General features: G+C 46.4%; 1 protein-coding gene across 4 annotated transcripts in view; it reads right to left on the bottom strand.

The window, feature by feature from the left end:
• Positions 1 to 6,037, bottom strand: part of MAP3K3 (mitogen-activated protein kinase kinase kinase 3) — a 74,810-nt gene extending 68,773 nt beyond the window's left edge. For all 4 annotated transcript variants that reach the window (XM_054458953.2, XM_054458954.2, XM_054458955.2 and 1 more), the window contains exon 1: positions 5,680 to 6,037. In XM_054458953.2, the coding sequence (XP_054314928.1) occupies positions 5,680 to 5,683 (4 nt within the window). In that variant the 5' untranslated portion in view covers positions 5,684 to 6,037. The remainder of the gene's footprint in view (positions 1 to 5,679) is intronic.
• Between the last annotated feature and the right edge of the window lie 7,198 nt (positions 6,038 to 13,235).

The raw sequence follows: 13,235 nt of genomic DNA, 5'->3' as shown, positions 1-13,235 counted from the left end.
CAAGAGTGAAACTCCATCTCGAAAAAAAAAAAAAAAAAAAAGCTGTTCTAGCTATGTCAGAGAGGTTATGAAATGAACTGAGAGAAAGGACATGAAGAATAAGCAATTAAGGGATAGAGGGGAAGAAAAGAGGGTCAGAGACTGATCCTCAGTAACTAATACTTATCAAATAGAATGAGAAGAGGGGAAGCTGGAAAGGAAGGCTTTAAGAGGACTGAAGAAAAAAGGCCAGCCAAGGTGGCTCACGCCTGTAATCCCAAACACTTTGGGTGGCCGAGGCAGGCAGATCGTCTGAGGTCTGGAGTTCAAGACCAGCCTGGCCAACATGCTGAAACACCATCTCTACTAAAAATACAAAAATTAGCCGGGCGTGGTGGTGCACACCTGTAATCCCAGCTACTGTGGAGGCTGAGGCATGGGAATCGCTTGAACCTGGGAGGCGGAGGTTGCAGTGAGCCAAGACTATGCCAACACATTCCAGCCTGGGCGACAGAGTAGAGACTCTGTCTCAAAAAAAAAAAAAAAGGATTGAAGAAAATAAGAGTGACAGGCCAAGCATTGGCTCACACCCGTAAGTCCAACATTCTGGGAGGCCAAGGTGGGTGTATCACTTGATCCCAGGAGTTTGAGACCAGCTTGGGCAACATGGCAAAACCCCATCTCTACAAAAAATACAAAAAATTAGTCATGGCCAGGCACGATGGCTCACGTCTGTAATCCCAGCACTTTGGGAGCCTGAGGAGGGTGGATCACCTGCAGTCAGGAGTTCAAGACTAGCCTGGCCAACATGGTGAAACCCTGTCTCTACTAAAAATACAAAATTAGCCAGGCATGGTGGCCGGCGCCTGTAATCCCAGCTACTCGGGAGGCTGAGGTAGGAGAATTGCTTGAACCCAGGAGGTGGAGGTTGCAGTGAACTGAGATCGTGCCACTGCACTCAAGCCTGGGCGACAGGGCAAAACTCCATCTCAAAAAAAAAAAAAGGTATTTGTGAACTTTACACTTGAACAAGTCGAGGTAGCATAATAGTGTGCTTATAACTTTGAAAATATTTCCTGAGAGTGGGAGTGGTCTGACACACTTATAAGCTACCAGGAAGAAGCACAAGGAGAAAGAGGTTAATTTTAGAGATTAAGAGGTTAAGAATCTAGGAAGAGGAGTAGTATTCATGGAACTAGAAAGGGATCTATGAAACAAGGATTAGAGTTCAGGCTTAAAAAGCGGAAGCTCTTAGGCAGTTTTAAGTAGCCGGTATTCATAATTCCCCAGTGGCATGTAGTTTTTCTTCTCCTGGTACCCCAACCTGTGGTATGGAGGCTGCCAGGCAACATACTCCTCTCTTTAGCTCCAGCAGGAAGCCACTCTTCCAGACTGAGCTATTACTTGTATCTCAAAGCAGGGTCTTAAGGCACTTCCCATTTGTGAGTTCCCTTGGCTAACAACCCAGAAAAGTTGCCAGAAGCACCACATTCTCTAATAAACATTGTTATCCCGTATGGTGTCTGTTTACTATGCCACACACTCTCTCTTTTCCACAGATACAATCCCCAAAGTAATGTTTTAATCTTTGTTTTGTTTCATTTAACTAATGATGTTATTTCTTCATCTTGACAATGTTCTGCCCAGCTCCACCAGATCGTCTGATCGCACTGCTCACTCAGGAGAGCCTGTGCTTCAGTGTCCCTGAGTCAGATTTTACTTTCTCTTCATGACATTCCACATACTCCCATTGCCTCCATCCTGTCCATGCCCAGGCAAACATCATTTTACAATGAGAATATAAAATAAGGCCAGACCCTCAATTCATAAGAAACTTTTATCCTTCAAGAAATGGTTGAACCTTTGCTAAATCTCAAAGTCAAATGCTGGCGTTTTTCTCTTCTAAGATATAATAGGCATTCAATATTAATTGATGGTTCAAATTCTTAAAACACATATTATAAAGTAAGCCATTTATTCCTCATAAGAATCAATATATATCACCACTACATTTTAATGTTTAATGAAATTAACCTAAAGGACTGGAGACTATAGAATTACATGTGTCAATACCAAAACGACAGAATTGATCTCTCTCCTGTATATCTTTACACACTTTTGCACTTAATTGTTTACATGTTTCTGCTTCACCTTACCTAACTGTAACTTCTTGAGGACAGGATAACACAGGTACAGGGCTTAATACTATGCCTGGCACATAGAAGGCATTCAACAAATGGGCAAAGAATAAATTAACAGCTTCCATAGAACCAGAAAAACCTCATCTTATCCTCTGTGTATTCCTCTAAGTAATGCTCAGTTGGACAGATATTTACTTTTTACAGGTGCCTAAAATTCAGCTATTTTTTGTTTGTTTTTTGTTTTAAAGACAGGGTCTCTCACTCTTGTTGCCTGGGCTGGAATGCAGTGACACGATCATGGTTCACTGCAGCCTCAACCTCCCAGGCTCAGATGATCCTCCCACCTCGGTCTCCTGGGTAGCTGGGACTATAGGGGCATGCCACTACGCCCAGCTAAGTTTGTGTGTTTTTAGTAGAGACAGGGTTTCACTATGTTGCCCAGGCTGCTCTCAAACTCCTGGGCTCAAGCGATCTACCAGTCAGTCTCAGCTTCCCAAAGTGCTGGGATTATAGGTGTAAGCCACCATGCCTAACCTAAAATTCAGTTTTAAAATCCAATTGTCATTTTAAAAAATATCAGAAATCTAGTAATGACATAGCCATGTTGATTTATTAAACTGTGATTCAAATTTCAATCAAAACAGCTGCTAACTATTCAGAGTCTACATAGGTGGTCAGATTCTAGCGAAACTGAATTGAGACTATTCTAACAGGGAGCTCCCAACAGCCTTGGAACCCTAGACAAGGTGTCTGTAAGTCACAATAATTTTGACTTCAAACCAGAACCAGACCATCTGTAATCCTGTACTCCATTCACTATAGTTTCCTGTAACATTTCCAAGTTGTTACATATTTTTCAGTGATATATAAAGTTTCAGACTGCATTTATAAAAAAAACCACATAAACAATCTCAGGTATTATGAACAGCATTTGCCACTATGATTACTAAACCTGGAAATGAATTCTGGAGTGACCAAGAAAAAACAACCAGTTAATCCCAATTTTTTATAGCCACATAGTATCAAAGCCAAAAAAAAAATTTCCTATTATTTACTGAGATAAATAATTTCCACTAGAAATTTATTGGGGCTAACAATATAAAATCTGACCTATTTTTATTAACGCAAGTTGTCAAACAGGCTTCAGTCTTGGGCTTAGAACGACTCAGGAAAATATGACTCTTACTTAACCAAAGAACCTGCAGGGCAGAGACTCAAGTTTTAGTCCTTTCTTCATGAGGCTGGAGTTTAACAAGTATAACTAAAATACTAAGAAGTCTATGTTTCTCTCTTATCAATCCTTTGAGTTTATTTAGAACTACAGCAACTAAAAGCAAACTAACTAAACTGGGAATTCGAATTTTCATCACCTAAATGGAAACTAGTATTTAAGAGACAGACTGTGTGTGAATGTATCTGTGTATACATATCCTAAATGAGCTCTCTACAAAGCAAATTGAACATCCAGGTGTCAAGAAGAATTCAATATTAGCTCTAACAGTGTATCAAGGTCATCTACTCTCCCCTCACAAAAAAGATGTAGAGAATTGTATGGGGGAAAGTGAAGAAAGCTAGGGCAGTGGTTCTTAAACTAGCTTGCCTAATATACTGCAGCCACCAGGCAAGTTAATTCCTCTTGCGTGTTCCTTTTACATGTGTCTTCATGTAAAACTGACAGGGGGACAACTGATGTGGGGACAAATGAGAAGATCCTGAGGTCCTGGTCCTTTTTTCTTTGGGGCTCTAGACCCAGCCTATATAGTTTCCTTCCTCCCCATCATTGGTCTCCATATACTCACACACTTATAAACTTTTTGAAAATGTCTTGAAATGTGAAAACAGGTTCATATCTATTTTCATGTTAGATAATGAGATGTAGTCAACACATGTGGGCACTCTAACTGGTGTAGCAGTCAACAAAGTAGGAAGTGGATGGTCTACATACCCTTAAGTATTTCACACTCTCTTTTGGGAGTAACAGCTGCCTCCACAGGACAAGAAAAAAGACTTGTAAGAAAGACTATCACAACACAGGCTCATAAATCAACTCGAAGATTTATTCAAAATCTATAATACAAGATAAATGTTTGAATCCTACGGTAGACAAGAATTCTGTGTCTCATCTATAAAACAATTCAATAAACATTTCAATTATATATTTAAATACCAGGCCTTACTGGGTTCCTTTTATGTCCACTCTCACAGCAGACCTTCCCTCAGAAGAGCACGTACTTCTGAAGGAAAGCATGAGAAGGAAACAGTAAGCCCAGCAAATGAACAAACCCTTCTCATACTGTATGAGGGACAGCATGAACTAGAACAAGGCAATTCATTCAAAGCCAGGGTGTAGAGATGGGTCACAAAACAATATCTGGCGAATTTGACATAGCATACAGTTAACCTCCTACAAAAAGGACTTGACCTTGCTATAGGGCAAGGCAAACATCAAGGCTCCCTCTTCACATGGGGCACTTCACAGAAGCAACGGAAGGTTTTGCAAACGATCCTCTCACTGAAGTTTACCCTTTTATTATTATTTAGGGCAATACCAAATATTTTGCAAAACTTGTGACAACAGTATCACAACACCTGTCTGGACAGGAGAAATAAAGAACGTTAAAAATGTTATTTCTTAGTCTAGTCCAGTAGTCATTTGCTAAATTACCAAAAACGATATGGAATATAATTCAACTCAACTGCTACGTGCGGAAGACATTAAAAGCTTTCCTTAGATTACATCTTCACAGTAGAAATTGCAAATACTGACAAAAAGGAAGTGATTTCAGAGAAATTCTTTTGTGTAGCAAATGTTTCTTTCAAAAGTTACATAATTTCAGGGACACCGCAAGAAAAAAATAATGGATTAAAACCCTGCAACAGGATTTTTCAAAAAGTAGGATGTGAATTCTAACTGGCAGCATCCGACCAACTCCTGACCCCCAGCAATCTGCGTGCAGCACGCATTTGTCAACCGCGCGCTTGATCACAGTTCCAGTTTAATCGCCTCCTAGCCGAGCCCCGCACGCCCTCCCCCCTGCGCTGGGGCGCGCACAGGGCTGGAGAGCAAGCCCCGGGAACTCTCACAGGCCGGCCTGTGTGAGCAAAGGGAAGGAAATGACACAGGCAGGAAAAAAAAGCAAATCAAGGAAAAGACACAACAGCAGCTGGGCCTGCGGCAGCCTCCAGCCCGGGCCCCACACTGCGCTCTTGCTCCCCCGCCCTCGGGCTCGCGGTCCGGCTCGTTCGGGCCAGGCTGCCCCGCGGAGCACGGGCCCTCGGTCCCGCCGCCGCTTTCCCGGGATGCGCCCGCCGCGCCGCCCGGAAGGAGGGCTGCCGAGCGGGCTCTGCCGGCCGGGCCGCCCCGCGGAGCCAGAACCCCCGCCCGGGCCGCGGCTTGCGAGCGGGGCGGGCGGGCAGGCGGGCGGCCGGCGGTCAGCAACCCCGGGCCCGGCAGGCTGTCCATGCCTGTCAGGCGGTGGCCCAGGGTCCTCCTCCCTCAGCCCGGGGCGGGGCGTCGCGAAGCAGCGCGGGCACAGGCCGGGGCGGTGGCGACACTTACCCATGGTGGCGATGGCGGCGGCGGTGGCTAAGGTCCGTGAGTGTCACCTCCGCAGCCGGGGCTGCATGCCGGGGGCCCGGGCGGCGGGGACGGCAGCGGGCCTGGCTCCGCGCGGGGGGCGCGGGCTGCGCTCTGGGCCCCCGCCGCCTCCCCAGGCTCCGGCTCCGGCTCCGCCCGCGGCCGGGCGCTGTGGCATCGGCAGGGTGGCCCGCTACATCCCGGGCGCTCCTGGGCTCGGCCCAGCCCGGCCTCGGCGGCGCCGCTCGACCCGCTCGCCCGCCAGTCCCTCAGACCCGCAGTCTCTCCGTCCGGCCACCGTTCTCCACCTCAGGAACGCTCCGAAAAACAAACCGCTGGTCGCGCAGCTCGCCCCCCGTCTGTCACTCACGCCGGCGCCCACCAATCCCAGGCAGGCGCTGGGCCGTCGCACCACCCCCACCCACCTCACCAGCCAATAACAAGAAGGAAGTTGGCTGCCCCCGCCGTCCCCCCCCAACTCTCTTCCAACACCCTAACTCTCAGCGGCCAGCTAATCATCAGCACCACACGATGAACCGATCCCGCCTACTCTCACAGGATGCCAATGGGCGAAGCCAAGGCGGTTTCCGAGGGCTGTCTTGCGCCTGCCAATCATCGGGACAGCGCCCGGCTCCCTGCACTGCTAGCCAATCACGTAGAGGCCTCTAAGCCCCCGCCTCTGAGCATCCCTCTCTGGCGCTGTCTCCCCCTCTTGGGAGAGATTGGGAGGTGTTGCTTGCTCCAATCACAGCTCCGGCGTGAGGCTCCGCCCACATTCCCACCTCCCGTCAGTCACCGAAGGCTCGGCGGGCGCGCGGGCTGGCGCAGCTCCCCGCCGGCTACTTTGGGGCTGGGGGGAGGAGTAGGCGGCTGGAGGGGGCACTCAGGCCTTCCGCCCTCCGGGTTCTCCGAGGCCCCAGCGATCTGGGTGGTTCCAGAGGGTGGCGTCCTGCTCCTCCCCTTGCCCAGCACGGGGCGTGTAACGAGTGGGGAGGGTCTGGCCTGAGTACTTCCCGGCGCGCGGCAACCTCTACGGCCCCATCCCCCGATTGGTCCTCCGGTCCCGACGCTGCTCTTGCCCCGGGCAGAGGCGGCCGGCCCAGCCCAGCTTTCCCTAAGTCTCACACCTCCAGGGCCACACCCTCTGGTCTGGGTACCTCAGACACCCGAGGCTGGGGTAGTGCTGGCATGTGGGTCCCTGGAAATCTGAGTTCCGCCAGAGGTTCTTTCAGAAAATAACTTTTTTCTTATAAAAGCAACACAAGCTTTTTGTAGGAAAATTGAAAAATGCAGAAAACTATGAAAAAGAAAAGATCCCACCCCAGAGATAATCTATTTCCTACCTAGATAGGCGTTTGACAAAAATGCCTTTGTATTGTTTTGTAGTACGCTTACATTTTATTCTGTTTTCCCGTGCCACCAAATATCTTTCCAAAACAATTGTACTGATTGCATGATGTTTCAAAATTAAAGGGACCATAATTAATTTCCCCAACCTTTTCATTGTTCAACATTTTATACACCCAGATCTTCAGATTCCAAGTCCACCACAATTAATTTGGGCTCCTTTCTCCGGCCTCTGTTCCAGTGTAATATGTCAGGCTCCAGAATAATCTTTCTCAGATGTCATTGTCCACTGTCCACTAAGAACATTTAGTGGTGGCTTTGCCTTGAGTGTCAAATCCCTTAAGAACTACCTTGGGCTCTTCCCTATTTCTTTTCTTTTTCTTTTTTATTTTTTGAGACGGAGTCTCGCACTGTCGTCCAGGCTGGAGTGCAGTGGCGCGATCTCGGCTCACTGCAACCTCCGTCTCCCGTGTTCAAGCAATTCTCCTGCTTTAGCCTCTCAAGTAGCTGGGATTAACAGGCGTGCGCTACCACCCCCGGCTAATTTTTGAATTTTTAGTAGAGACGGGGTTTCACCATGTTGCCCAGGCTGGTCTTGAACTCCAGACCTCAGGTGATCCGCCAGCCTTGGCCTCCCAAAGTGCTGGGATTACAGGCGTGAGCCACCGCAAGCAGCCTCCCTTATTTCTTTACACTCATCTCCGTATATTTAATCAGCCCCCTTGTCCTGTTTTCTTTTTCTTCCAACAAGCTTAAGCCTGCCATATTCACACTTGATTTGGTCTCTACCCAGTTTACTGGAGTTCCTTAACTATAATAATCTCTATTCTTGAAAGCGGGGATAAAGGGGAAAGAAAATTAGTATTTATCAATATAACAGGCACGTCATTGCATTTAATTTTTCCAATAACTCTAAGGTTATTATGCCAATACTGTGGGCATTTAAACAATGAAAGTGAAGCTTAGGTTAAGCACTCTGTCCAAGTAGTGGAGCCAGGATTCATACCAAGCCTGTGTGACTCCCAAAGGCCATGTTCTTGCACTAGGCCAGTGTTTCTCAAACTTTTTTTCATTATCCACCCCTGCCAGGAAAAAATTTTAATTTGAATTACTTAATTAAATTTAAATTCTCCCTAAGAAGAGAAATTAAATACTAAGGAATAAGATATTGTCAGGTAGAGTAGAGCCTTTGTAAAAAAATTTTTTTGTAGAGTTGGGGGTGTCCCACCGTTTTGCCCAAGCTGGTCTCAAACTCCTGGGCTCAAGCAATCTTCCCACCTCAACTTCCCAAACTGCTGGAATTACAGGTGTGAGCCGCCATGCTCCTTTCTGTTTTCCCAATTGCTAAAGCACAGATGCTGCTCGACTTACAATGGGGCCATGTCCAGATAAACCATCAGATGAACAATTGTTAAGTAGAAAATGCATTCAATACACCTAACCTACCGAACATCATAGCTTAGCCAAGCCTATCTTAAGCATGCTCAAACACTTAAGTTAGCCTACAGTTGGACAAAATCATCTAACACAAAGCCTATTTTATAAGAAAGTTTTGAATAGCTCATGTAATTTACCAAATACTGTACTGAAAATGAAAAACAGAATGGTTGTACTCAAAGCACAGTTTCTACTGAACTGTGTGTTGCTTTTGAACCATCGTAACGTCAAAAATCATAAGCTGAGGCCGGGCACAGTGGCTCATGCCTGTAATCCCAGCACTTTGGGAGGCTGAGGTGGGTGGATCACTTGAGGTCAGGAGTTCGAGACCAGCCTGACCAACATGGTAAAACCCTATCTCTACTAAAAATAAAAAATTAACTGGGCATCGTGGCGCACACCTGTAATCCCAGCTACTTGGGAGGCTGAGGCAGGACAATTGCTTGAATCCAGGAGACAGAGGTTGCAGTGAGCCAAGATCATGCCATTGCACTCCAGCCTGGGCAACAAAAGCAAAGCTCCATCTCAAAAAAAAAACACACACACACAAAAAACTATAAGCCGAACCATAGTAAGTCAGAGACCCTCTGTACAAACCTAGGAGTGTTCCTTGATTATTCCCTCTCCCTGACACCCATATGTCCAAACATGCAGCAAATCTTTTCAGCTCCCACTTCAAAATGTATCTGAATCAGGTCGGACGTGGTGACTCACACCTGTAATCCCAGCGCTTTGGGAGGCCAGGGCAGGTGGATCACCTGAGGTCAGGAGTTCGAAACCAGCTTGGCCAATATGGTGAAACCCCATCTCTATTAAAAATATAAAAATTAGCCAGGTGTGGTGGCCTGTAATCCTAGCTACTTGGAGGCTGAGGCAGGAGAATCGCTTGAACCTGGAAGGCAGAGGTTGCAGTAAGCCGAGATTGTGCCACTGCACTCCAGCCTGAGCAATAGAGTGAAACCCTGTCTCAAAAAAAATAAAAATAAACACACACACACACACACACACACACACCTGAATCCAACCACTTCTCATCCCACCCACCTTATCCAAGCCACCACCTACTCTCCTGAATGACTGCCCCAGACTCCCATCTGGCCTCCATTGTTTCTTCTGTGGCAGCCCAACAAATGATTCCCCATTAGCAACCAGAGTCATCCTTGTAAAATGTAATTCGGATCATGCCACCCTACCCCCTGCCCACTGTCAACCCTCCAATGGCTTCCCTCCCATCACACTCAGAATAAAACCCCAATTCTTTGTCATGACCTGCCAGGCCCAATAGGAGCTGGCCCCTCCATCCTGTCCCTCCATCACTGTCCTCTAGCCACTCTGGCCTTCTTTCCATTCTTTGAAACTACCAAGCCAAGATGTTCTCATTTCTGCAGTTTATTCAAGTCTCTGCTCAAACGTCTGCTTTTAAGTCATTTCTTATCACTCCATCCAAAATGACTCCTCCCTTCCATCATTCTGTATTTGTGTATTTTTTCCTTGTTTTTTTTTCTCAGTGGCTAAAATTATATATTTATTTGTTTGCTCTACTCCAACTACCACAAACATAAGGTATGCAGGAGCAGGAATTTTGTCCTGCTTACTGCTCTATCACCAGCACTTAGAATAGTGCCTCACACATAGAGAACTGCAGTACATCTACCTGAGTCTTTAGCTGAAAACAACCTTCTGATTTACCTTCTACCTTTCTTACAACTGCCTTCTTTGTGGCTTCATTTGCACTGTCTGTGTCTCAACCAGCCATCTCAAACATTCCCATACTGCAGTTACCGTATGCGCTGAGGATTCCAGAATCTCAACTGTATCTCTAGCTTAGGGAGGTCTTTCTTCTGAGCTCCACAGACATGGGTGTCCCACAGGAACCTCCAATTCTGGGTCCAAACTGAAATCATTTTCCCCCATAATTCTATATTTCCTCCGTCCCTCTCCAGTTTCCCAAGTTAGATACCTTCAAATGATCAGAGAGCTCTTTCTCTCCATTTCTTTTCCCCCATAGCCAATCTTGAACAAGTCTCCAGTCTGTCCATTCCTCTCCCATCCGATTTCACCACCCTAGTTCAAACCACCAAAATCTCTTACCTGCATGACTTAAGCGTAACAGCCTCTCAACATATATTCACATCACAGAGTGATCTTTCTGAAATGGACACCTGATTCTGCCATACCCTCCCTAAAAAGTTTCCCATCACCCTTAGGATAAGTCATATATGTGAATGTAGTTAAGAAGGTCCTTCAGGACCCAACCCATACCTTCTTCTTCAGCCACACGTCCTTCTATTTCCACCTTAACTATAATAGTTAACCCCATTATTCAAATTCTATGCCCCAGCCACATAGAACCACCAGCAATTCCTCAAATATGAATTTCTTTTGCTTCTATACCTCTCCGTGTGCTATGTTCTCTGCATGAAATCCTCTTTGCTTCTGCTCCCACCTCCATTCTTTTCTTTTTTTTTTTTTTTTGAGACGAAGTCTCACTCTGTCACCCAGGCTGGAGTGCAGTGGTGCAAGCTCCGCCTCCCGGGTTCATGCCATTCTCCTGCCTCAGCCTCCCGAGTAGCTGGGACTACAGGTGCCTGCCACCATGCCCGGCTAATTTTTTGTATTTTTTTTTAGTAGAGATGGGGTTTCACCACGTTAGCCAGGATGGTCTCGATCTCCTGACCTTGTGATCTGCCGCCTCGGCCTCCCAAAGTGCTGGGATTACAGGTGTGAGCCACCGCGCCCGGCCCCCACCTCCATTCTTTCAGGGAAGAGCTAAGCCTATACAGCATTCTCTCCAGGAAGCCTTCTCAGACAGACACCTCCAAGTCCGGATTAAGGCCCTCAGACATGCTGTCAGAGCACTGGGTACTTTCTTCATCAAAGCACGTGTCCTGCTCTCTAATAATTGTCTTTAACCAAGTATGTATAAAAAGGCCAGGTGTAGTGGCTCATATGTCTGTAATCCTAACATTTTGGGAGGCTAATGAGGGAGGATTGCTTGACGCCAGGAGTTTGAGACCAGTCTGGGCAACATAGTTAGACCTCGTCTCTACAGAAAAAATTTAAAATTATCCAGGTATGGTGGCGTGTGCCTGTAGTCCTAGCTACTCAAGAAGCTGAGGAGGGAGAACTGCTTGAACTCAGGAGGTAAGGCTACAGTGAGCTATGATCCTACCACTGCACGCCAGCCTAGATGACAGGGCCAGACCCTCAAACAAAACAAAACAAAGCAAAACAAAACAACCAAATTAAGCATAAAGACAGAAGCTGCTTTCAAATCAGCATGCCTATCATCTTTCATAGTACATTAAAAAACAAATATTTGTCAAATGAGTAAGTGAACCTCAAATGGAGATGTTAGTAATTGAATGTAATTTCCATAATGTTCCCTTTTAGGTATATGCAGTCTTTTATCTTCTTTTTTTTTTTTTTTTTTTTGTGAGACGGAGTCTCGCTCTGTCACCCAGGCTGGAGTGCAGTGGCATGATCTCGGCTCACTGCAAGCTCCGCCTCCCAGGTTCACACCATTCTCCTGCCTCAGCCTCCCAAGTAGCTGGGACTACAGGTGCCTGCCACCATACCTGGCTAACTTTTTGTATTTTTAGTAGAGACGGGATTTCATCGTGTTAGCAAGGATGGTCTTAATCTCCTGACCTCGTGATCCACTCGCCTTGGCCGCCCAAAGTGCTGGGATTACAGGCATGAGCCACTGTGCCCAGCCAAAAATTCTTTTTTGAGACAAGGTCTTGCTGTCATCCAGACTGGAGTACAGTGGCGCAGTCATAGCTTACCGCAAGCTCAACCTCCCGGGTTCAAGGGATCCTCCTGTCTCACTCTCATCAGTAGCTGGTACTACAGGCGCATGCCACCACACCTGACTTTTTATTTTCATTTTATTTTTGAAGACAGAGTCTTACTCCATCACCCAGGCTGGAGTGAAGTGGTGCAATCATAGCTCACTGCAGCCTCGACCTCCTGGGCTCAATCTTCCCACTCCAGCCTCCCAAGTAGCTGGGACTACAGGTGCACACCACCATGCCCTGCTAACTTTTGTATGTTTTGTAGAGACAGGGTTTTGCCATGTTGCCCAGGCTGGTCTCAAACTCTTTGGGCTCAAGCGATCTGCCCGCCTCAGCCTCTTGAAGTGCTGGGATTACAGGTGTGAGCCACCATGCCCGGCCCTAGCATCTTTTTTAAAACAGACAATCCAAATGCCCATTGATAGGAGACTGGTTAAATTATGACACGTTAATACCAAAAAAGTTATGTAGCTATTAAAAAGAATGAAGAGACCTCTCCATACTAATACTAAAAGGTAACCAGGATATATTGTGAAGTGAAAAAAAAAAAAGGTTAAATCAAAGTATATAGCATGATCACTTTTCAGTTTTAAAAAATGCTCATTCAGGCCAGGTGTGGTGGCTTATGCCTGTAATCTCAACACTTTGGGAGGCTGAGGCAGAATTGCTTCAGGCCATGAGTTCAAAACTACGTATCAAGACGCTGATATGCCTGTCCAACATACTGAGACTCCATGTCTATTTAAAAAAAAAAAAAAAAAAAAAAAAAAGAAGCTGGCCAGGCAAAGCGGCTCACACCTATAATCCCAGCATTTTGGGAGGCCAAGCTGGGAGGATCACTTGAGCCCAGGAGTTCAAGACTGGCCTGGGCAACATGGCAAGATCCCATATTAATTAAAAAAAAAAATTTTTTTTTTTTTGAGACAGAGTTTTGCTCTGTGGCCCAGGCTGGAGTGC

Source organism: Pongo pygmaeus, chromosome 19 (assembly GCF_028885625.2).
Source record: "Pongo pygmaeus isolate AG05252 chromosome 19, NHGRI_mPonPyg2-v2.0_pri, whole genome shotgun sequence".
Lineage (NCBI taxonomy): Eukaryota > Metazoa > Chordata > Mammalia > Primates > Hominidae > Pongo > Pongo pygmaeus.
This window is presented reverse-complemented; position numbering and strand designations above follow the sequence as displayed.